The sequence below is a fragment of the Notolepis coatsorum genome (genome assembly GCF_963971535.1).
Source record: "Notolepis coatsorum genome assembly, chromosome: 19".
Lineage (NCBI taxonomy): Eukaryota > Metazoa > Chordata > Actinopteri > Aulopiformes > Paralepididae > Notolepis > Notolepis coatsorum.
In genome coordinates this window covers 20,543,498-20,568,703 of record NC_140183.1, presented here as the reverse complement: position 1 = coordinate 20,568,703, position 25,206 = coordinate 20,543,498, and the positions used below count along the sequence as shown (strand labels likewise).

The 25,206-nt window shown below is 44.2% G+C and overlaps 2 protein-coding genes across 2 annotated transcripts in view; one reads left to right on the top strand and one right to left on the bottom strand.

Annotated features, from left to right (window-relative positions):
* dcstamp (dendrocyte expressed seven transmembrane protein) overlaps positions 1–16,677 on the top strand; it is a gene marked incomplete at both ends in the record, with an annotated part of 38,285 nt that extends 21,608 nt beyond the window's left edge. Inside the window, one exon of the mRNA XM_084336574.1 lies at positions 16,585–16,677. Within this exon, the coding sequence (XP_084192700.1) occupies positions 16,585–16,677 (93 nt within the window). The remainder of the gene's footprint in view (positions 1–16,584) is intronic.
* A 1,890-nt stretch (positions 16,678–18,567) lies between these two features.
* The window catches only part of dpys (dihydropyrimidinase), a gene marked incomplete at both ends in the record, with an annotated part of 44,421 nt that continues 37,782 nt past the window's right edge, over positions 18,568–25,206 (bottom strand). Inside the window, 2 exons of the mRNA XM_084336573.1 lie at positions 18,568–18,627; positions 21,645–21,852. Coding sequence (XP_084192699.1) covers positions 18,568–18,627; positions 21,645–21,852 — 268 coding nt within the window. The remainder of the gene's footprint in view (positions 18,628–21,644; positions 21,853–25,206) is intronic.

Genomic DNA, 25,206 nt, shown 5'->3' with positions numbered 1-25,206 from the left:
GGCCCTTCTATCAATCAGCATTTGTCTTTCTAATCATTTTCCTTGTACATTTCACTTGCATTTATTCATGTTTTCATTTAGAAATATACGACAATCCACCCTTAGGGGGTTTAATAACCCACTATACAACATTAATTTTCTAAATTAAACATGTTAAAAATCATAATCATAATTTTTGCTAATATTTTCAAAAATTTTCAAAAAAATCCAAAATTGACCCAAATCGAACTACAAAACCCCTTTCCATCTGTACAGTTACAAAATCATCATTTCACCTACCTTTTCCTCCTTTCACAGTTATACACATTTATCAGTTATTATTATGACATCCAGTCTAAGAAAGCTGTTCCTGTTTTTACAAGAAACACTCTTTCAATAATAGCTTTGTTGTTTAGACAATTTTTTATCCGTGTAATTAGCTTAAATGTCTATTTTGTGTAATGGACTCTGCAAGAAAAGATTAATACATCACACCACTAAAAGATTAACTCTCTAAACATTTGAGGGAAATTCAAACAAGCAACATAAATTATTTCTTCTCCTTGAAAAGACCACTGAGGCCTCAATTATCCTTCGCTTTCATCCCTATTTAAACCTCCTAAGGCCTTTACTGCTAACTCGTTTTTGACCGTTTTGTTTCTTCTTGTTGTATTTTGTGCTAATCACCGCCTCTTCTTCGTTGTATGCAGGTCTCTGGTACTGCTCCGATTTTCCACAGAAGGAAACAATTTTCCCTCTGTCCTTTTTGCATTTTGGATTATTATTTACAAAACACACAATAGATTGGAAACTTTTATTTTTCGCAGATACATCTTTACTGTTCTGCATTTTGACAATACATTTTTCTCCAATTAATTATCTATGTATTTCACAGCTTCTTAAGTTATTTATTCAATCAAATCAACGTTGTCTCATTTCTTTTTGTGCTGTACTGTTTTACTAGATATGCAATATCTCAAGATCAACACAACTACCACTTCCACCCTTGACAGTGGAATAACCATTATTTCACTTTCAAATACCTTGTTTCCCGACAGCTCCTCGGTCCGGACAGTCAGCTCTAGACAAGGCCAATCACCAACAGAACCTACATGCATGGTCAACAAACCACAGTCCCTTTAAACACACATCACACACACTCCGCCAGCTTTCAACAAGCCGGTGCAGAGTCTTCCATAAGTCAATCATCAAATTCACATGTCTGCACTCTACTTGAACACTGTCTGGCCAATTTGCGACCAAAAACCTACAGAGCTTCCTACAGAAATATGTTTCCCCAACACTTATCATAACCCAAAAAGTGACACAACCGCCCAGATTCTACATCTGGACTCTTAATGAGCGGAAAACAAACCATGAACCAGCTCCCGTCCATTCTCAGTTTCCAGCTCATTATATCAGACTTCCTACCAGCCTTGCTGTGTCACCACCACCTGCTATCCCCGACCGGCGAGAGATCTCTCCCAGCCAGCCAGTTCCTAATAAAAAATATAGTCAAACAAAAACAAAGAAAATTGTAAATAAACAAAAATTGTGAGTGCCTACATGCTACACACCCATCAAACAGAACTTAACAATCATCTAGAGGCATAAATACCCCCGCAAAACTAAGACAGCAAAATTAGAAATCCAAAAAGAAATAAAATAAGCAATGAAATAATAGTTGTGGTTTTTTATATATATATATATTTTTTTTTTTTTTTTTTTTTTCTTAATTCAACTTTGACCACCCTTTGATCAAGTATTGTAATCACTACTATAAATAGTCCTTTGTTTCTAACTCTGTCTAATATTATATGTTCCATTGTTCCTGTCTAAAACCATAAATTTTGTTAGTTTAGATTAACCCATGCAATTTTCCCAGTTACTTCATCCCATCAACAGCCCCAACTTACCCTGGTTAGTCTTCCAAACCATTTTAGTAACTTGCACACCTAATCAAACCTTATCTATGTATCCTCATCTCTATCCTTATTCTAATCAGTCTCATTTTCCATTTTATCTAATCGTCTCTCGGTGCTGTTCGCTGTCTCAGGTTGTCCATGGCAACAACGCGTCTTCTCTTAGTGGTTTGCTGGTCTGGTTGGCAAGGCAACCTGGTCTCCGTGAGTATCGGTGCTCAGCAGAGAGCGCTCGTTTTTCGTCTCTCCTTTGGTGGTAGGCTTCTCCTGCTGCGAAGCGATTCGTCTATCATCCTTCTCCGTCTCCTCTGAGTGTCTTGCTCGGCTCTCGAGTTCTGTGTGGCTCTCCTCTCAGGGGTCCGTCCCCTGTGTGTCTCCGGGTCTGTGTCAGTGCTTCCCCAGGTCCCTTCTGGGTGTGAGTCTCTTCTTTGTGTCGCCATCAGCCCTTTTTATCAGAGAGAGAGAGAGAGAGAGAGAGAGAGAGGGGGGGGAGAGAGAGCGAGTCCCTGCCTGCCTTATTTTGGTCACATTCCAGCAGAAACTTGTCTGCTGGTGTCCTGTGACCACATGTTTCGCTGACACAACCGTTTGGGTCCTGTGACCACGGTTTCACAGTTTGAATCTTGCTGACACTTCACTTGATGAGAGGATTAGTTTTTCCCTGAGTAACATCCTCATGCTTGTGACTAAAATGTTTACATAGTCTAGATAAGAAACAGACTACTTTTTCAGACAGTGCCCAGACAACAAACCATATGCCTATTGGGTTCATTATTTTATATTTAGCATTAGCATTTCACCACATGTTATTTGATTTCCATCTCGTAGGACGATTTACTAGTCTCCATGAAACACCACATTTTGCAAATGGTCTAACCCTTCATCTCTGATATTTACCAATTAACTGCATTTCTTATTGTTTCTTCCGTTTTTCTGATTTGCTAAACCTTGATGCATTTTGAACACTTGGCCTCACTTGAGTGCTGCTGACTCATCTATCTGAGAGGCTCTTTTTACCACTCCTTTCGGCCCGTCTTACTATAGTCCTGAGGGGTCAGTTTTATTGTCTTAAGGTCAGCCATCTGTTTCTGGGGAGTCAACCGCCTCTACCCTCTCAAGCCTAGGGTCTCAGAAATAACTTCACATGGTGTACTCTAAATGGCCCTTCTATCAATCAGCATTTGTCTTTCTAATCATTTTCCTTGTACATTTCACTTGCATTTATTCATGTTTTCATTTAGAAATATACGACAAAGGGAACACCTTTCAACTGATGACTTTGTTTCTGTTGTAAATAGTTTTCTACTGCAGGGATCTTCTATTAGATCTTCTAGGGATCTTCCATGTCAGCTCCATTGTAAAAACATCATACTTTCACCTCCGCAACATTGTCAAAATTCATCACTGCCTCTCCCCCCCTGCTGCTGAATCCCTCCTCCCGCCTTAACTATTGCAACTCCCTCCTCACTGGCATCACCTCCCGCTCCCTTCACAAACTGCAGATGGTCCAGAACTCAGCCGCCCGCCTCCTCACTAACACCCGGTCCCGTGAACACATCACTCCACTCCCTCCACTGGCTCCCTATCAAGGACTTCACAACACTACTCCTCACCTTCAAAGTCCTCCATAGCCTGCCCCCCCCCCCCCTTACCTGACTGACCTCCTTCTCCCTTACCGCCCCACCCGTTCCCTCCGGTCCTTTTCCACTGCTTCCCTCACTGTCCCGTCATCCAAACTTAAAGGTTTTGGTGACCGGGCTTTTTCACGAGCTGCACCCAGACTTTGGAACACCCTCCCTCAGACTCTCCCTCACTCTCCACCTTTAAATCTCGACTCAAAACCTACCTGTTCTCCCAAGCATACAACCTTCCCTACCCATAACCACCCTCCTCCAACCTACAGTACCACCTCCCCTCCCCTTTCCTACTTTCTCTCCCTCTCCTGCCCGGGGCCAGATTAAGAATTCAGAGGCCTCTGGGCCAGACTCTTGTGGAGGCCCCCACACACACACACACACACATACACGTGCACACACACACACAGTGACGTTTTTATATGTAAAACATTGGTGGGGCAGCCACTAACCAAGGCTACATACCAGGCAAACTACAGTAATCAAAATGACAGTAATCCTGCTACTGATGCATTTTTAACGCGTCAACAAACAGCTATCCATCGAGAGAGAGAGAAAGTATCGTTGAGGAAAATTAATTATATTCCCTGTCTGCCAAAGTTATTGACAGGGTACCACACAATATATTATACTTTATTGTTCAGTTATTCTGTCAGTGTCATGATGGCTTTGTTTGAAAAGGTTAAATGCAGGAAAACACAACCAGAAAATTTAAATTTTTGATAACTTTAATATTTCAACAACAAAGAAACAAAGAAAGAACAGTTCTGCAACAGTGCAATTGTCTTGTTTACATCAGGGTCCCCCATTTTCAATTCATAGTTGATTGATTGAATTGATTGAATACTTAATTTTGACACAATCGTAGGACAAACATTTGAAAGACAAACAATAACAGTGTCAACACGCTGGTCAAAAATGGATAAAACACAATAAAGCCAAGGCTTGTTTCCATTGTGGTCTATACATGGAACATAAAAGGCACAAAAACACAAATGGACATGTACACTAGACAGGGCACATCCTAATTTTTTTTACAATAACACCTAACCTGACAACTCATACAGTCAACTAATGTTAAAAGAAAATCCGCAAACCCTTAAAAGCAACTCATGATAAAGAGAAATAAAAGCAAGTTATGATAAAAGAGATAAGATCAATTTGAGTTGCTGCTGAGTAATTTTTTTTTATGGCGGATAAAAATTTATGACTGACACACAACATATATGACATCATCATGACATTTATGGCATAGGGACATACATGACATACAGGTATATAGTACTGTTACATTTGTGACATATACGATATGCAAATATATGATATTATTATAACAAGATATGCTGCACGCACCTCTCTCAATAAGCACAGATTTGATCCTATCGCTGCTTGTGTCTTCCCATAAAGCTGGATCCGTAACATTGTTCAACCAATCCTGGTTTTCATGTTCAAGCACCGCCGGCGGCGGGCTGTCATCATCGGGGTCTGCCTCATTCGTGTTGGTGTTGGGGCTGGGCTGTGGAGATGCGGCGGGCGTAGACGAACAGGTGGCAGCCACTGGTGGGCCGGCTGAACTAGAGGCTGCCACTGCCTCTTCTCTGTCGCTAGCATCAATAACGTTAGCATTCTCGTCCTCTCTGCTCGCGGCGCCTGGCTCAGCCTCTTTAACGTTGCTGCTACTAGTGCTAGCCAGTTTAGCCTTACCTGACGGGGTGAAAAAAGTTGAGATAGTCGGTATGCTTTGCCGAAGTAACGCGCTCTTTCTGTCCCTTTCCTGTTTAGATTTTAACTTAACAGCTCCGCTTTCCCACCGTTTAACTTTTTTATCTATGTTTTCATATGATACAGTACTACTCGAGTCTTAGCCTACTTGATCAACTTGCAAGTGCAATTCTCGCGGTCAGTGGTCACCTGACCTGGACCTGGACGTCAGTGTCACGTCGACTCAACGTCTCTCACCCCCTCATTATCAAACAATCAATCATATTTTTATTTGCAATACAAAAAAATCAATAAAAATAGATAGAGATGAGATGATACTAGTGCACTATAGATGCTGTGAAAGTAAACGCTGGATCTGATTATAATTATATATATTTTTTTTTCTGTATTTTTTTTATTTTTTTTACTAGTGTGTAGTGGAGGCCCCTAGTCACTAGGGGGAGCTCGAGGATATCCGCTATCAGCACCGGCGGGTCTCTGCTGTCTGTCATGATCCCAATCTGCCTCATTCGTGGCGGGGCGCCTATTCCTTAATGTCAAGCAAGCAGTGCAAGAATGCGGAAGCATTCGTCACCGCAGGTACCGTAGTGGCGTGCGGTAATGCGCCTTTCATTTTCCTTCGCCCAGCGCCCAGGTGCGTGCACCGGCGGCGGCGTGCTCGCTCAGGTGCGTGCGTGCGCCGGCGTGCTCGCGAGGTGCCCGCGCATGCGCATGAGATCCCGCCTTGGTTCGACACGAGCGGATGCCAGAAACCGCCCCTTATTCAGTATTCAGAAATAGCTCAATTGGCAAGACTGCATGGCTGTGGATCCTACGGCTCGTTGCTGGCGAGTTCGAATCCCATCAAATATAATTTTTTTAACGTGATTTTTTTTTTAACGTGTATTCTTTCGCCGGTTAAGGTTAGGCATGGTTAAGGTTAAGGTTAAGGTTAGGCATTGTTTCGGAGTTGGTTAAGGTTAGAACGGTTAAGTTTAGGCGCTGTTAAGGAGCTGGTTAAGGTTAGAGTTTGTCAAAGAGAATGGCAATATTCTTTCTATGGTTAAGGTTAGGCATGGTTAAGGTTAAGGTTAAGGTTAGGCATTGTTTCGGAGTTGGTTAAGGTTAGAACGGTTAAGTTTAGGCGCTGTTAAGGAGCTGGTTAAGGTTAGAGTTTGTCAAAGAGAATGGCAATATTTTTTCTATGGTTAAGGTTAGGCATGGTTAAGGTTAAGGTTAAGGTTAGGCATTGTTTCGGAGTTGGTTAAGGTTAGAACGGTTAAGTTTAGGCGCTGTTAAGGAGCTGGTTAAGGTTAGAGTTTGTCAAAGAGAATGGCAATAGACAGCCTATTTCCGCGCGACAGCTCCCAAAGCGGGCCTGAAAAGAAAGGCGCTTTACCGTAGTGGCGTGCGGTGACGAATGCTTCCGCATTTTTGCACTGCTTGCTTGTCATTATGCTACACGCTGTCGGGGCTGGGATGTGGAGATGCGGGCGTGACAGCAGACTCTACGTCTAGTCTTCTTCTTCTTCTTGTATTTTTCCGGCGGACTACGCGTCTAGGCGTATTGCCGCCCTCCACAGGACAGAGGGAGCACTATAGATTTCCAGCCCTTCCTATACGTCTAGTCCAGGGGTCAGCAACCTTTACTATCAAAAGAGCCACTTTTCCCCCCTCCCACAAAATAAAATGCTCAGGGAGCCACACAACCTATTTACCCTTAAAATGAAGATAACACAGTGTATAATGTTTTATATATCCCCAAACATACCCCACATTTAGCATAAAACACCTGACAATTGCATACCCAAAGTAATTTGCGATTTATTATACTTTATACTTATTGCATTAATGGAATTATAAAGCAACAAAAAGAAAAGTTTTGACTTTTTATTGCTGTTTTTACCTGAAAACCTCTAACTCTTATGAAGAGGAGAAAAAATACTGGCTGTGTAGACCTATTTTTAAATAAAACACAGAAGAGGAGACAAAACACTGGTGTCTGTAGACCGACTTTGAAATAAAACCCTGAACTATTCAGGTATATTTCCTTATTTGTGGAACATTTATAAAATAAAAAGTAGTCCACTTTAAAAAAAGACTACCATGTGTAGACCTACTTTGAAATAAAACACAGAAAAGGAGAAAAAACACTGGCATCTGTAGACCTACTTTGAAATAAAACCCTGCTATGCAGCTCTATTTGAGTCCTTCCCTTATTTGTGGAAAATCTATAAAATAAAAAGAAATGTTTTCGTTGTTTGCAGATTTCGCACCACATATCAGGCATAGGCTACAGGTAACCTGCATTGTTAGTTGTGAAAGCAAATTAATCTGTCCATGCTGAATTAAACCCTCTATTTTCTTCAGACTTTCCTTTTTTTGGATTTATGGGTTAGCTTACTGGGGGGTCGGAAACTCATGATTAGCCACTTGCAGACGGCAGGGAGAGGCATGGGGTGTGACGTACTGTATATTTTAGTTGATGAAATATTTTTGTTGACTAAATATTTTAGTTGATTTCAGTGTCACAGTATGACATCGATCTCCAAAATAATAAGATTTTTTTTTTAAATAATGTAATACAATTTTTGGAGGCCCCTCGTCACTAGAGGCCCACAGGCCGCGGCCCTGTTGACAGAATCCGGCTATAGGGCGACAATAATGTGGTCAAGAGGCATGGTTTCTATCTTTGGTGTGGTTTATTTATTCACATCCAGGCTACCTGCTACCAGCCACCACCTCCACCAGGCCAGCCCCAGGCTACCAGCTACCAGCCACCACCACCCGGCCAGCCCCAGGATACCAGCTACCAGGCCATCCCCAGGCTACCAGCTACCAGCCACCAGGCCAGCCCCAGGATACCAGCTACCAGCCACCACCACCAGGCCACCCCCAGACTACCAGCCACCAGGACAGTCCCAGGCTACCAGCTACCAGCCACCAGGCCAGCCCCCGGAAACCAGCTACCAGCCACCACCACCAGGCCAGCCCCAGACTACCAGCCACCAGGCCAGCCCCAGGCTACCAGCTACAAGCCACCAGGCCAGCCCCAGGATACCAGCTACCAGCCACCACCACCCGGCCAGCCCCAGGATACCAGCTACCAGCCACCACCACCCGGCCAGCCCCAGGATACCAGCTACCAGCCACCACCACCCGGCCAGCCCCAGGATACCAGCTACCAGCCACCACCACCCGGCCAGCCCCAGGATACCAGCCACCAGGCCAGCCCAGGATACCAGCTACCAGCCACCACCACCCGGCCAGCCCCAGGATACCAGCCACCAGGCCAGCCCCAGGCTACCAGCTACCAGCCACCACCACCCGGCCAGCCCCAGGATACCAGCTACCAGCCACCACCACCCGGCCAGCCCCAGGATACCAGCTACCAGCCACCACCACCAGGCCAGCCCCAGGATACCAGCTACCAGCCACCACCACCCGGCCAGCCCCAGGATACCAGCCACCAGGCCAGCCCAGGATACCAGCTACCAGCAGTAGCCCTCTACTGCTTCCATCCATCTGTTCTGAGCCCTGCATAACTCTAGCCCTAAACTCTTCTATCAAGGTACCTACTCCCCTGAACCCCTTTACTGGTCTGTGACAATGAACGTATTCTTGTACTTGCTCTGCTTGCTAATCCATTGTGACTGGGGAAGTTTGGAGGAGTACAGCTAGCGAGTAAGGCTATATGTTGCATCCTCTTCTTGACTCTTCGCATGATAAACATACTCTCATTAATGGTTTAACTCTTGGTCAACCACCGTCTCAACATCTCCCTAACCTGCTCAGCTATGGAAGCTTTGCAAGTTGGAGACGGCTTCTCAGCCTCACTGTTTTAAAAAGCTCTCTCTCATACACGGCCACTCATTCTGACACGATTGCCTCCACGGCCATCAAGATAAATCTCCCGCTTTCTTTGGCGAGAAAGAGATTTTTAGTTCTTCTTCTGCTTTTAATTTCTGGGAATGTACAACCAAATCCTGGCCCAGTGTTGGACTGCAGTACCCCTGCGGATTTTAAATATTTTTCTACCCCCGAGACGCTGGATTCCTCAGAGACAGCCGACGTGTTTCTTAAACTTGCTAATGCAACCGCAGAGAAAGGTCTGCACTTTGTCCATTAAGTGAGAAGCTTACTCAGCAAAATGGATGAAATTCGCTCTCTCGTTACCGTGACAAATCCTAGTTTGTTTTGCTGCTCGGAGACATGGCTCGATAATTCCATTGACAGCTCCGAAATTGGTATAAACAATTATTCACTTGTGAGAAGAGATCGAAACAGAAAAGGGGGCGGAGTCTGCGCTTTCATCCGCTCAGACATTAACTATGAGCTTAGATCGGTCTCTACTGATGAAATCGAATCCCTGTTCTTTGACATTTACCAGCCCCATTCCAAGCCAATTCTATTTAGAATTTGCTACAGACCCCCAGTCTCGAACTCTTTTTATGAGAGCCTTGAGGCTGTATTGTCAACTTGGGGAGGGGAGGAGAAAGAATGTATATTAATGGGCGATTTTAATACTGATGTCACAAATCCCTCTGTTCCAACCCACAAAGCTTATACCAATTTCTGTAAACAGTTCAGTCTGAAGCAATTGATCTCAGAGCACACTCGGGTAACTGATGTATCCAAGACTACTATTGATTTAATCCTAGTTACAGACAAAGTGAACATCCCCAAGAGTGGGGTCATAGAGTATGGGGTCAGTGACCACTATCTCATTTATTGTTCGAGGAAGGTGCAGAGAAAGGTTTTTACTCGTCATAAAACTATCTTTGCCAGATCCCTCAAGAATTACTCAGGGGACATTCTGAGGGCCCAGCTAGAGCAGGTGAACTGGTCTCAAGTTCTCAGGGCCAATGAGGTAGACCAAGCATGGGCACTTTTAAATCTCTGTTCTTGAAGGTTATAAACTCTGTAGCCCCCCTTAGACAAACCAGAGTGAAGCAGCGATCAGACCCATGGTTTGACCACACCATAGCTGATAGTATCAAACTAAGGGACTCAGCCCTAGCCAAGTTTAACCGTTCTCACGATCAGGCTGACTTTGATCACTTCAAAAGACTCAGGAACCAGACTCAGGAAAAGATCAGGATAGCTAAGAGAGAATACTTTGCAGAAACCATCAAGGAAAACAGCAATGACCCAACTAAACTGTGGAAAACCCTCAAGCAGCTAGGCTGTAGGGGCGATGCCAACCAAAGGACTACTGAGTCCAACATAGGCCTGTCCACAGACAAGGGAATGGAGTTTGATAAAAAAGAATGTAGCCACAATCTTTAATAATTTCTTTACATCGGTAGCAGGTAAGCTTGTCTCTAACCTACCTCCCAAGACAGAGCAGTTTGGTGATGACTTTGTTTCCAACTACTATAGCCAACGAGGGGTCAAGGCAAACTCATTCTCCTTAAGCAAGGTGTCAGTAGTCAAAGTGTCTGCGATGCTGGGTGAGCTCAAAATCAAGAAGGCCACAGGTGTAGATGGCATCAGTGCCAGGTTTCTGAGGGATGCAGCCGGAGTTATAGCTCCATCAGTAACCCATATTATTAACCTCTCCCTGGACCTAGGCAAGGTACCCACCGACTTCAAGAATGCCAAAGTCATCCCTATATATAAAAAAGGGAGCAAATCTGACCCCAGCAATTATAGACCAGTCTCAATTTTAAGTGTGTTATCCAAAGTCCTAGAGAAGATAGTCCATGAACAAGTCCAGGAATATGCAAGCAGCCACGACCTCCTGTACGATCTCCAATCCGGCTTTAGGAAGTCCTACTCTACTGAAACATGTCTTCTTTATCTTACAGACAGTATCAGGAGGGAGATAGATTCAGGTAAGCTGTGTGGGCTAGTTCTTCTAGACCTACAGAAGGCTTTTGACACAGTGAACCATGACCTACTGCTCTCCAAGCTTAAGGCCTTGGGTATGTCTGAGACAGTGGTCAGATGGTTCTCTTCCTACCTTTCTGATAGGGTGCAGCGGGTTGAGGTCAGTGGCACTATGTCAGAGGCCAAGCCCATTGTATGTGGGGTCCCACAAGGAAGCGTGCTAGGACCGCTCCTTTTTTTACTGTACATAAATGACATGTCAGCAGCATGCTCATGTAACTTGTTTTTATTTGCAGACGACTCAGCCCTGCTAGTCTCACACAAGGATCAGAACACACTAGAACAGATGCTAGGAGAAGAACTTGCAGGGGTCAGCAGTTGGCTTTCGGACAACAGGCTTTCTCTTCACCTAGGTAAGACAGAGGCAGTACTATTGGGCTCCAAGCCCAAGCTCAGGAAAGCACAGGAGTTTAACATCCAGTTAGGAGCTGTAACCCTAAAACAGCAAAAAAAAGCAAAGTATCTAAACTGTATGATAGACGGGAGCCTAGATGGGGAGGCTATGGCCTCCCAAGTACTGGGCAAAGTCAACGCCTGCACCAGGTACCTAGCTAGGAAAGCCAACCTCCTTGGCAGAGATAGCCTCAGGCTACTAGCAAATAGCCTAGTACTCTGCCACTTTGACTATGGTAGTGTGTCTTGGTTCGAGGGCCTGACAGTGACCATAAAAAAGAAGCGTCAGGTTTCCCAAAATAAGCTGGTAAGGGTGGTAATGGGTCTTGGCCCTCGCACCCACATAGGGAGGAGTCACTTTCAGGAGCTAAACTGGCTTCCTGTGGAGGCCAGAGTTACCCAGCTCAGACTGAACATAGTGCACAATATTATAAACCAAAGGTCCCCTAGATACCTCCAGAACTACTTCACCCCGGTCAACGAATCCCACAACCACAGAACTAGAGCAAGCATAGCAAACCTGAAGCCTGCTTCTTTCCGATCCAAACTGGGCCAGTGCTCCATTACTTTCTCTGGAGCCCAGGATTGGAACAAGCTGCCTATCCCCATCAAGCAGAGCTCGAGCCTCCACAGCTTCAAGAGAAGCGTCAGGAAGTGGCTCATGGACAGAATAGAGGAATAGTTTGAATGGGTTTCCAATCAGTTTTTAGTTATTGTGGGGTATACAATTTTAGCTATAGGTTAGTCTTCTAATGTTTTAAATGTATGTGTTTTGTGTTATTGTCGTGTTTTTGTTGTGGCCTAACAGCCCTGGGACCATGACGGAACTAAGGGTTTTACTCTTTCTCATGTTATCCTTTGGATCCTTGTTGTGTTTTTTTAATCCATCAATAAAATAAAATCACATGGCAGAGCAGCAGTTCTATAGTTCTCCTCTCACTGAGAGGCTGGGGGAAAGAGAAAGAATGGGAGGAGACATCTTTATTTATACTCGCCACCTGGTGGTGTTCCTGAGTGGCTCCGCTTAGAGCGCCCTCTAGTGGAAACAGTTATATATGCAGTTAGACAGTTACTAGTGGAAACAGTTATATATGCAGTTAGACAGTTACTAACAATCCTATACCGAACCTCTGACTTCAACAGGCCCAAACGGCCCGGTCGTGTCTATTCGAAACCCAAACGGTTCGTGCTTCCGCGTTCGCGTTTTCCGCTCTGATTGGTCACTGACCTACGCTAGTTTTGCCGACGCCGGTATGAGTGTAGAAATAATGCGTGGAGAGTGGAGAGCGAGCGGAGAGCGAGCCTCGCACACACGCACTTTGAAATGGGTATCACAGTAGTACGCCCTACTGTAGAACATGACATATTAGCATGACATCTGATTTATTAATGCCAATACTAGGGACAAACGCAATTGGCACAAGTGTAAATAATGGATTAGTCACTCAGTTTTAACATCCGCCGAATTATCTCACCTCGTTCGTCACCTCGTTCATCTGCTGGCTGTGGAGCCTATGGTCACGAGTTCAAATCACTCTTGGTTCAAGTTTTTTTTTTTTTTTTTTTTTTTATTAATTTATCCATTCTGGTTGGATGGTGTATATGTATATGTATGTATTGTGCTGTATAATGACAATACATTTGAATCGAATCTCATTTTTAAATCGCTATGCTGCCTATGGACACGACAGTGGCAAGTGAAACAGCTTCGAATGTATTGTCATTATACAGCACAATACATACATATACATACACACCATCCAACCAGAGTGGATAAATTAATTAAACGTAAAAAAAAACTTGACGAACAAGGTGACAAACGAGGTGAGCTAAGTCAGTGGATGTTAAAACTGAGTGACTAATCCATGATTTACACTTGTGCCAATTGCGTTTGTCCCTAGTATTGACATTAATAAATCAGATGTCATGCTAATATGTCATGTTCTACAGTAGGGCGTACTACTGTGATACCCATTTCAAAGTGCGTGTGTGCGAGGCTCGAGGCTCGCTCTCCGCTCTCCACGCATTATTTCTACGCTCATACCGGCGTCTGCAAAACTAGCGTAGGTCAGTGGCCAATCAGAGCGGAAAACGTGAACGCAGAAGCACAAACCGTTTGGGTTATGAAAAGAGCTTTATAAATAAAATGTATTATTATTATTATTATTATTATTATTATTATTATTATTATTATTATTATTATTATTATTATTATTATTATTATTATTATTATTATTATTATTAATAATAATAATAATTGTTATTATTATTATTTTTATTATTATTATTATTATTATTATTATTATTATTATTATTATTATTATTATTATTATTATTATTATTATTATTATTATTATTATTATTATTATTATTATTATTATTGTATTATTGTAATACAATAGATACATTGAGTATATATATAGATATATATCAACAATAAATATAAAAAACTGACTGAAACAACTCAACCTATTTCTTCCTGTTCTAGTGAAGCAGGTTTGAGCTCCTAGCACTGGTGGGAATGTAATTAAGTAACCTTTTACTCAAGTACTGTACTTAAATACAGTAATAATAATGAATAATAATGACTTGGATTTATATAGCGCTCTTCACTGACCCAGAGCGCTTCACAGAGTCCATTATTCGTTCATACACAGTCATACCGGTGGTGGTAAGCTACAATTGCAGCCAGAGCTGCCCTGAGGCAGACTCACGGAAGCGTGGCGAATAATCAACGCCTACGGCCCCTCCGACCACCACCAACATTCATTCACATGCATACACATTCATACGAGGCAAGTAGGTTAAGTGTCTTGCCCAAGGACACAACGGCAGTGGGATGGACATGGGCTTGAGCGGGATTCGAACCACCAACCCTTGGATCATTGGACAACCCGCTCTACCCCTGAGCCACGCCGCCCCTGAGTAGTGCATTCATTAAACATACAACGTCTCAACACTAGGTCTTCATTAAATACACAGCGTTTCAACCTATATATAGGTCAGTGGTTTCAACACTAGCTCTTCATTAGGTTATAAAAAACAATGGCAGCTCATTAAGTGACATCACATTACATAACATCACCAGACCGGCTCATTAACAGTGAAGACGGTTACCATGGTTTCCTTTGACGTCACATGTAGCCTACATGTTATTCATTCACACAAATTAATGTAAGCTGATTCATATCCGCTTCCATTCATGTGCGCTAAGCTAGGCTAGCATGCAGCTGGATAGCTTTCTACTGAACTCACAGAGAGGAAACTGGTATCTATCTTCTTGTCTGACTCTGGAGAAGACGCATTTCCCATAATGTTGGCGTGTTCCTTTAACATGGTAACGACCCCAAGCTGCCCATAATTTACACAACCAGGTAGTGCTGTTGACAACAACACCATATCCCCATGGAAAATCACGTCTCTCTCTCTAATGGTAAATGGTAAACGGTCAATTCATTCCAACAGCCATCAGACTTTATAATGCATCACTGTGCCTCACTGCATCACTGAGCACAGGGTGACAGTACTATCTTCCTGGACTTTTACTTTTAGACCGACACAATTTTACACTTACTGTATATTCTGGATATTTTTACTGTATATTTTATATTAGAATGTAACATAGGACATTTTATATTAGTGTATCTTATATTAGAAGAATGTAACATAGGAAATGTATATCCCAGACCATATTTTATTCTTAGGCTTATTTTTATTCTTATTCGTGACTTTTTGTTTTTGTCTACCTAAATGTTTACTGTTTACTGTGAGCGATCTGTAGTGCCAAATTTCCCTCGGGATGAATAAAGTGTTTCTATTCTATTCTATTTATATAGCACTTTTATCCAAAGCACTTTACAATTTGTTCCTTGCATTTGACCCATTCATTCACTCACACAACAACAGCGGAGACGACCATGCAAGGTGCCGACCTGCTCATCGGGAGAAGTTAGGGGTTAAGTGTCTTGCTCAAGGACACTTAGACACACTGCCCGGGAGGAGCGAGAATCGAACCGGGAACCTCCAGATTACCAGACTACTGCTCTACCTCCCGAGCCACTGTCGCCCGACAAACTCATCTCGTCTTAAAGGGGACATGTCTTGCTATTCCTTTCACTATTTGGGCAACTTTACACAATTCCTGTGAGTCTATGGAACACATCTGTAAAGTTATTTTCACAAAAATGCATTTTTTTGTATTTCTAATCAAGTACTCTAAAGCAGCATTTTTCCACTTCAAGATTTCAAGCTGTTTTGGGCTGGGCTCCGCCGATAAGCACTTTGAGTGACAGTCACCCACAGTCTGCACTGGCAGACCGAGAAAGATATAGAGAGATAGAGGAGGGGGATACTAATTAATTTCGCCACAGGGGGCATAATCCCAAGGGACAATGCATTGGTAACTTGTTTCAAATGACAATATATACCCCTGTGCCCTGTGAATATTATTGCACGGATCGGAATACGGGTGCGCGCGTGGGAGTCAAAGATATTTTGACAGTGATATGCGAGTGGAGAAGCCCCATCCCCGCGCGCCGGTCGGGAGGTTGTGTGTAAATGCGTGTGTTTCCCCCGAGAGAGAGAAGCTCCTGAAACGCCCACAGACAGTAAAAAAAAAAATGTTCAATCGCCCTCAATGATACTGCAGTGGAGCGATGGCGCCCCTAAGCGGATCTGGCCGGTATTGCATGTTTCGAAAATCAAATATGCGGGTAGGTCCTGCAAGTCGATCGGGGACGTTAATAGCGTTATTAATATGGAATAAAACAATAACAACTCGCCACGAGTTAACTCGTGGCTCTGGTCCACAACGCATGGCACCGTAACACGTATAAACTCGTGGCTGGTCCTTAAAAGTGTTAAAGCCAGCACTAGGCAGCGCCACGATACCAACCTCCCCCCCGAGAGCCAGAACACAGGGATGACTAGGCCTCCTCTGATACCAAGCTCCCCCCTGAGAGCCAGAACACAGGGATGACTAGGCCTCCTGTGACTATGTGTGTGTGTGTGTGACTCACTGACCCATGTGGCGTTCTGATAAACTCACATTATGTCTCAAACAGCCCCCCCGGCACCACACCACAACACCACGCCAGGTCGGCAGGAAAGCTACACGCATGATGCCGCGTGACAGCAGCGCCGTGCAGAGCGAGTGAGATCAGACGTGTGAATCCTAGAACGCTGAATATGCAAATTCAACGTCAACACGCGTAATCGTCGTCGTCTTGGCGGAATAGACGTCTAGTATGAACCTGAAGTCAAAGGTTGAGGAATTCGCTTTGTTAGTCACACTCACAGCTGAACATAGGTTTTTTTTTTTTTTTTTTTTATTAATCATTAGTATTATTTTTCAACTTAAAATTATGCTATAAATAACATTTTCTATGTAGTAAGTACAAATTAATAATAATAATAATAATAATAATAATAATAATAATAATAATAATAATAATAATAATAATAATAATAATAATAATAATAATAATAATAATAATAATAATAATAATAATAATAATAATAATAATAATAATAATAATAATAATAATAATAATAATAATACATCCACATAGCTTTTAGAAAGGTGCGGAATAGGTGCGGCCGGGTAGCGCAGCGGACTAAGCGTCTGCCTACCACCGCAAGAGACACTGGTATCGAATTCAGCTGTCAGCAGTGCCTCCGGCTTGGTCGGTCGTCCATACTGATACAATTGGCAGTGTTAGCGGGAGCCGGGAGGGAAGCCGGTGGGGTGTAACCTGGTCGTTGTAAACAGCGACTCCTACAGGTCGGTCAGTGCGCCTGCACAGTGAGGGAGGGAACTGGGGGAGGTAGTGTGACCTCCCATGTGTTACACTTCACCAATGAGAGTCCTCGCTGCCAGGTGAAAAGAAGCGGCTGGCTGCCTCCACATGTATCGGAGGAGACATGTGATAGGCTTCAACCCTCCCTAGACCGGCAAGTGGGGGGCAAATGTGCGCAACGACCAGGAAGGGGAGGGGGGGAATTGGCATAACGACTAAATTGGGATGGGAGAAAAATACAGAAAAAAGGAGGAGAAAAAGTAGATAAAAAAAAAAGGTGCGGAATAAATGTATTGCTTTTCCCCCCAAACAATTATTGATTATTGAATGTCATTTGAATGTACCTGATTGGATACATGACATGCTGGTGCTCTAGTGCGACATCTAGTGGCTGAATGTTATCTATAGCACCTTTAATTAACACAAAAGTACAGACCAATAAAATTGCAAATTAAAATACCATATGCGACTTCTTCATCAACCGCATCATCAAATCAAATTTATTTGTAAGTTTATTTGTGGTTCAAGACCCGGACGCAGAGCAAAGTTAACACAAAAAGATTCAAACGTATTTATTACAGACTTTTGCCAAACAGTCCAGTAGAACCAGACCAAATTTCTTTTGTTGCCATAGCAATGTAAATAAATGTCAGTCAGTGTTCACACAGCGCCACATCAGAAATTATTATTCAGAACGTGCTCACTGACCAATCAGAATCAGGTATTCAACAAAGCCATGTAATATTGACCTGCAAAACATGCATAACGACCCTCATATTTATGTTCTTATAGTGAATTAACAGACTGCATAACATGTTTGACGCTAGAATAAACCTTATTGACCTGAGATTTGACCACGGTCGACCTGGAAACTCATCAGATGATCCGCAGAACAGAGAAAACAGAATGAACGTGGTCTTTACAAACGGATCATTGACTTGAGCACAGAACGAGCATCTGACCTGGAAATAAACAAACCACATATGCAAAGTGATTTAAATGACTGCATAATGTATGACACGTATGAACAGAGCAAATGGGTTCTTTGGCAAATCGCTAGGAAATGGTTTGATACAGAGGAAAGCACTCAGGAGGCAGAGAGAGAGAGAGGGAGGGTGAGAGAGGGAGGGAGAGCGAGAGAGAGCACAGGGCTTTTATATTCTTCTATTAATCTCTGTAACAGGAGAGACTGAACACAGATGCAATCAGTCAGAGTGTCTTTATTAGCTTGCTGCGGAACCAGTGCCTTCATATAGAGATGACTTCCCCCTCGTAAGGTGCTCTGCTCACAGCCGACGGTTTCCACACCTGCAGATATTAAAACGCAAGGTATTAAAAGCTGCACAAGAGAGATGGTGTGTTGGTTCAGCGGCACTTTGAAAGAAAAACAATAATACTAATTCACTCTAAAGGTAGAATCTGTAATGTTGTCAAACAGCGACTTGTCTCCAAGGCAAAAGAGCCGCGCTTTGTTTCTGCAGTTTGTTTAAATGTTCTGTTTTGGTCTGATGTGTGGGTTGGAGTTGAGTGGGGATAGAGGGGGGGAGGGGTTGCTACAGCTGGCCACACCTCAGGCTCTGCCAAGAGAGGTCTGGAGAACTATAATAATGTTACTAAACTCCAAACCCACTAAACAAAGTGCAACACAAAGCGTGGGCTCTTTTGCCTAGAGGTTGCCGTTTGACGTTGTTACAGATTCTACCTTTAACCCTTTCACTTCCACGCTACAAAGGGTTAAGGCTTTCACTACCACACGACAGAAGGTTAACCTTTCACTACCGTCTGTAGTGTGGTAGTGAAAGGGTTAACCTTCTATTGTGTGGTAGTGAAAGGGTTAACCGCATGTAGTGTGGTAGTGAACGGGTTAACCGTCTGTAGTGCGGTAGTGAAAGGGTTAACCTTCTATGGCGTGGTAGTGAAAGGGTTAAACACCTTGAAATTATTGTGAAGGCTAATCCTTGACTTTCCAATCTCAACTGTGCCTTTTTTAATACATTTTTTTAATAATTTTTTAAACACTACAGCGCAGGTGACCTGAGCCCCAGCTCTAGGCTCTGTACGGTAGACAAGTTTCAAGTTTCAAGTTTCTTTAATAGTTGTCATACAGAAGTACAGAATACTTTTATACAAAATGCTTCTTACTGTTACGCTCCAGAGACTGTGCAAGACAAGATAAGTATGAAATAAAATAACATAGTATAGCATGTAAATTAGAAGTAAAAAAATGAGGTCACAGTGTTCAGTATAGACATATGTACAATGTTCGATGCAGAATAGACGTAACTGAGTTACCATATAATATACAATACTATGCAGTGTACTAATATACAATACTATAAAGTGCAAGGCAGAAATGGGATGAGGTGCAATTTAGGTACAATTTACAGTAGGTGTACGAGTTGTAGTGCAAATCCTTTATCAATAAATATAAAGTGTGTTTGTGTGATCTAAAGTGTGGAGAGTGGGTGCTGCAGTGTGTTGTTTGTTTAAGTGAGTGTGTGCGTGTGGGTGTGTGTGCTGTGTGCATTTGATGGTTGTTGCATAGTGTTTATTGTTCGTTTAGCAGCCTGATGGCCTGGGGATAGAAGCTTCTTCTGAGTCTTTCTGTGCTCGCCTTAAGACTCCGGTATCGCTTGCCTGACCGCAGCAGTTCAAAGAGGCAGTTGTTCGGGTGGCTCGAGTCCTTAATAATTCTCTTAGCCTTCCCCCTGCACCGCTTGTTGTAAATGTTCTGGAGGGTGGGAAGCCCCCCTCCAATTGTGCGTTCGGCTGAACGTGTCACTCTTTGTAGTCTGCTACGGTCTTGTGCAGTGCTATTCCCAAACCAGGAGGTGATGTTGCCAGTCAGGATGCTCTCTATTGTACATGAGTAGAAGTTCCTAAGGATCTTCTGACTGACTTGGAACTTCTTTAGGCGCCTGAGGAAGTAGAGGCGTTGTCGTGCCTTCTTCACAACACTGTCAATGTGTGTGGTCCATGTCAAATCCTCGGATATGTGGGCTCCGAGGTACTTGAAACTGTTCACTCTCTCAACCGGTGCCCCGTCGATGCTGAGGGGGCTGTAGTCCTTGACCCCCGACCTCCTGAAGTCCACAATCATCTCTTTTGTTTTGCTGACGTTCAGGGAGAGGCAGTTCTCCTGACACCACTGTGACAGATTCTCTACCTCTTCCAGGTAGGCCCTCTCGTCGTTGGCAGAGATCAGGCCCACCACCACTGTGTCGTCAGCAAATTTGATGATTGTGTTGTTGTTCCGCTGTGCTACGCAGTCATGTGTGTACAGGGAGTAGAGGAGGGGGCTCAGAACACAGCCCTGGGGGGCCCCTATGTTGAGCGTGATGGATGAGGAGGTGCAGTTGCCTGCTCTTACCACCTGGGGTCTGCCCGTCAGGAAGTCCAAGACCCACTGGCAGAGGTCATAGTTCAAGCCCAGGTCCCTGAGCTTGGCTATGAGTTTGGAGGGGACTATGGTATTGAATGCTGAGCTGTAGTCGATGAACAGCATTCTCACATAGTTCCCCTGCCTCTTGTCCAGGTGTGATGCTGCTGTGTGCAGCACATGGGCTATGGCGTCCTCCGTGGACCTGTTGGGGCGATATGCAAATTGCAGGGGGTCCAGGTTGATGGGGAGGGAGGAACAGATGTAGCCCTTCACTAGCTTCTCAAAGCACTTCATGGCTATGGAGGTGAGGGCTACAGGGCGGTAGTCGTTGAGGCAAGCGGGTGTAGATTTTTTGGGTACAGGGATGATGGTGGACTACAGGGATGAAGACATACAGACTACAGAGCAGGTGACCTGAGCCCCAGCTCTAGGCTCTGTACGGTAGACCACAGGGATGAAGACATACAGACTACAGAGCAGGTGACCTGAGCCCCAGCTCTAGGCTCTGTACGGTATAGACCACAGGGATGAAGACATACAGACTACAGAGCAGGTGACCTGAGCCCCAGCTCTAGGCTCTGTACGGTATAGACCACAGGGATGAAGACATACAGACTACAGAGCAGGTGACCTGAGCCCCAGCTCTAGGCTCTGTACGGTATAGACCACAGGGATGAAGACATACAGACTACAGAGCAGGTGACCTGAGCCCCAGCTCTAGGCTCTGTACGGTATAGACCACAGGGATGAAGACATACAGACTACAGAGCAGGTGACCTGAGCCCCAGCTCTAGGCTCTGTACGGTATAGACCACAGGGATGAAGACATACAGACCACAGAGCAGGTGATCTGAGCCCCAGCTCTAGGCTCTGTACGGTAGACGACCACAGGGATGAAGACATACAGACCACAGGTACAGCAGCTGATAATGGGGAGACTGACCTCCTCTCTGTGATGCACTTTTTTGTAAACGAACGGAGCGAAGGGCTTTCGGTGGATGAACCTGCCGTCTCCAGGCGTGGTGTTCAGCCTCCCGGCCTCGTACACCACCCTGCCCCTGGAGATGGTCACGACGGCCACGCCGTGGCACTCCATGCCCTCGAAGATGTTGTAGTCGACAGCCTGGTGGTGGGTCTGCGCCGAGATCTTCCTACAGATACACACAGAGACAAGACCCGTGTCCATGATGGCAACACTTTCAGGTGTACAATCTCACAGAATTAGAATGTCTATGTCACACCGTGTCACTACTGTATGATGTCACTGCTGACGTGGCTGCACCCTGTAACTACTGTATGATGTCACTGCTGACGTGGCTGCACCCTGTAACTACTGTATGATGTCACTGCTGACGTGGCTGCACCCTGTAACTACTGTATGATGTCACTGCTGACGTGGCTGCACCCTGTAACTACTGTATGATGTCACTGCTGACGTGGCTGCACCCTGTAACTACTGTATGATGTCACTGCTGACGTGGCTGCACCCTGTAACTACTGTATGATGTCACTGCTGACGTGGCTGCACCCTGTAACTACTGTATGATGTCACTGCTGATGTGGCTGCACCCTGTAACTACTGTATGATGTCACTGCTGATGTGGCTGCACACTTCACCCTTCAGTCCTATTCCTCTATAGCCTTCAGTGTAGCCGGTGAAAAGAAAGGTTGTGTAAAATAACATGTGATTCTGAAACAGCCTATGAAAAGCGACGAGCATGAGAATCTGATCAAATCAAATGTCTTTACTGAGTTACATCCCTGCTTGCTTGTCCAAACGTGAACTGTACTATGCCTGCACTATGTCTATGTATAAGATAAGATAAGATAAGGGAAATGGGAAAATGTGGGTGTCGTAGCAGCATGGGGGAGGGGAGTTACAGGTATGGGCAGCATGGAGGAGGGGGGAGGGGAGTTACAGGTATGGGCAGCATGGGGGAGGGGGGAGGGGAGTTACAGGTATGGGCAGCGTCTAGGCTTTTACCAAACGGTTTGTGTTTCCGCGTTCCCGTTTTGCGCTCTGATTGGCCACGCACGTTTCTGGTCATGTGACATGCGCGCCCAATCGCATGACGAGCAGTGTCTTAGCCCATTTCCGCGATGAAACAGCCTGCAAACGACCTAACGCCTAGTTTATCACTGGTTAACCTTAGGCGACTCTTTTGCAGTTGGTTAAGGTTAGAGTTTGGAATCAGGGCTGGCGTTCTATCGCCATGCTCTAAGACAAACTCTAACCCAGTGGCGGCTCGCCACTGGGGGCGCTAGGGCGCCGCCCCCCCTGGTAAAGAGAGCAGGAGAAGAAGAAAATGTTTTATTTTTATTTTTATTTTAGACCCCTAAAAATTAAATAAACATGTTTAAAATGAATAATATTTACTCATTTTAAGTATGTTTGTGTTTCCAATGCACAATATAACGTTAGAATATCAAATATTAATAATCGTTTTCCTGAACAGGAAGTGACGATTCTGTCTGATAAAGAACGTTCCATTACCGTAGCCGCATTTCTCCTGCCGTATTTCTCTCGGGCTAGACGCAATAGCGCTCTGAGTGCACTGTTTCATCGCTGTATCCGTCGCAGCCAATCAGTGCGTAACGCGCTGTGCGTTGAATATGATGTATTATGATGGAACTCGGGCGCGTTTTGAAGTGGTCTGCAAGCAGCCGAGCGTCTATAATTTCCATAGCATAGCCGCATTTCGCGGAGAAGCTCTCTGATTGGCCGACGCGGCGATGCCAGTTCTTTCCGTAGCCGCAGTTTGCAACATGTTCGAGGCTGTGTGTTGTGAACTTGTGATTCAGTCTGGAGTCTGGACAGTGGGCAGTGAGTGGATATACATCGACAACAGTCTGGGGGACAGTCAGTGGACATACACTTTATTAAGCCCTCCGGCTGGACCACGTTTCAATTAAACAAAGTGAGTTAATTCTCTCTCTCTCTCTCTCTTAGCTAACGTTAGCTGCTGTTAGCCACTCAGCTAATGCTTAACTATCTCTCTCTCTCTCTCTCTCTCTCTCTCTCTCTCTCTCTCTCTCTCTCTCTCTCTCTCTCTCTCTCTCTCTCTCTCTCTCTCTCTCTCTCTCTCTCTCTCTCTCTCTTCTGTTGTGCTGCACCCGCCGTGGTGTGTCTCTCTCCATCTCTCTCTCTCTCTCTCTCTCTCTCTCTCTCTCTCTCTCTCTCTCTCTGCTCTAACCTTAACCAACTTCGAAAGAGCGCCTAAGCTTAACCGTCCAAAGAACTTGCCGTCACACGATTGGGCGCACATGACCAGAAACGTCAGTGGCCAATCAGATTTCCAAAACGCACGAACCGTTTGGTAAAAGCAATGAGGCGTATGGGCCGGGTAAGAGTAGAAAGACAAAAATCATAGCCAAGCAAACTAGATCTAAACTGAACACCATTTTATCCTTTGAAGGCCACCCACTGTTCAGTTATTTAGATGCTCTGCGAAGCTCATTCAGTGATAGGTTGTTGATGCCTCAATGCTCTACTGAGCGATTGAGAAGGTAAAGTAATTTAACGAACACCGTTAGCACTGTGTTGAGAGGCTCTCCTACTGTGTTGTGTATTCTGTATTGTATCATGTAATTGTTTCTTTCATGTTTGTATATTTGTATTCGCTCTGGTGGAAAACCATGTTTCCCCTCGGGGATTAAGAAACAAACCATACCATACCATAGGCAATAAGATTAAATCTGAACATAAAGATATGAGCAAAATAAACAGTGAAAACAAAGGTGCAAACCCTAACTGATGGAACTGGGGCAAGATGTACTCACACGGTATCAAGACGCTGCATATAATTTACAGCCGGCAGCAAAAAATTATGTATTATTTACGTCGTGGCCTCGTGACGTTTGTCTCTAAAAAGCTCACCAAGCGCAAGCAGAGTTCCTTTGCCTCAATAAAGTGCTGCCTGTACGTTTCTCAGCAGCGCTTATTGTGTTATTGTAGCGTATGTCCCAGAAACGCTGTGTAAGCACAGTAAAATAATATTGCAGCATAACCGTGTCCTGATATTACAAAGCCATATGCCTGCAGGCTGGTGGGATGAATATGAATCCAAATGAAGAGGCCCAGATGACAGATATCCTTCAAGTTTCCATTAAAACAAACGCTGCGTCTAGATGGAATCTTAAGCGAGAGCTCAGCAGGAAGAAAAACTATCTCAGCCGAGAACGACAAAGCAAAACGTTTGACTCGGATGATAATAATAATAATAACTTTATTTATATAGCACCTTTCATTCATGGATTGCAGCTCAAAGTGCTTCACAGCAAATAGCATACAATTTACATAGGCATAGAATTTGCATACAGTTGACAAAATAAAAGCAATGCATAAAGTACAGACATAAGAATAGGCATAAAATAAGTACAATAAGTAAGTACCGTGTTGCTCGAAAGCATGTGAACACCCGCGGAACAGCCAGTCCCCCAAATACCCCACACATCAATCCCCAGCAACAGGGTTTTACACAACACACACACACACACACACACAC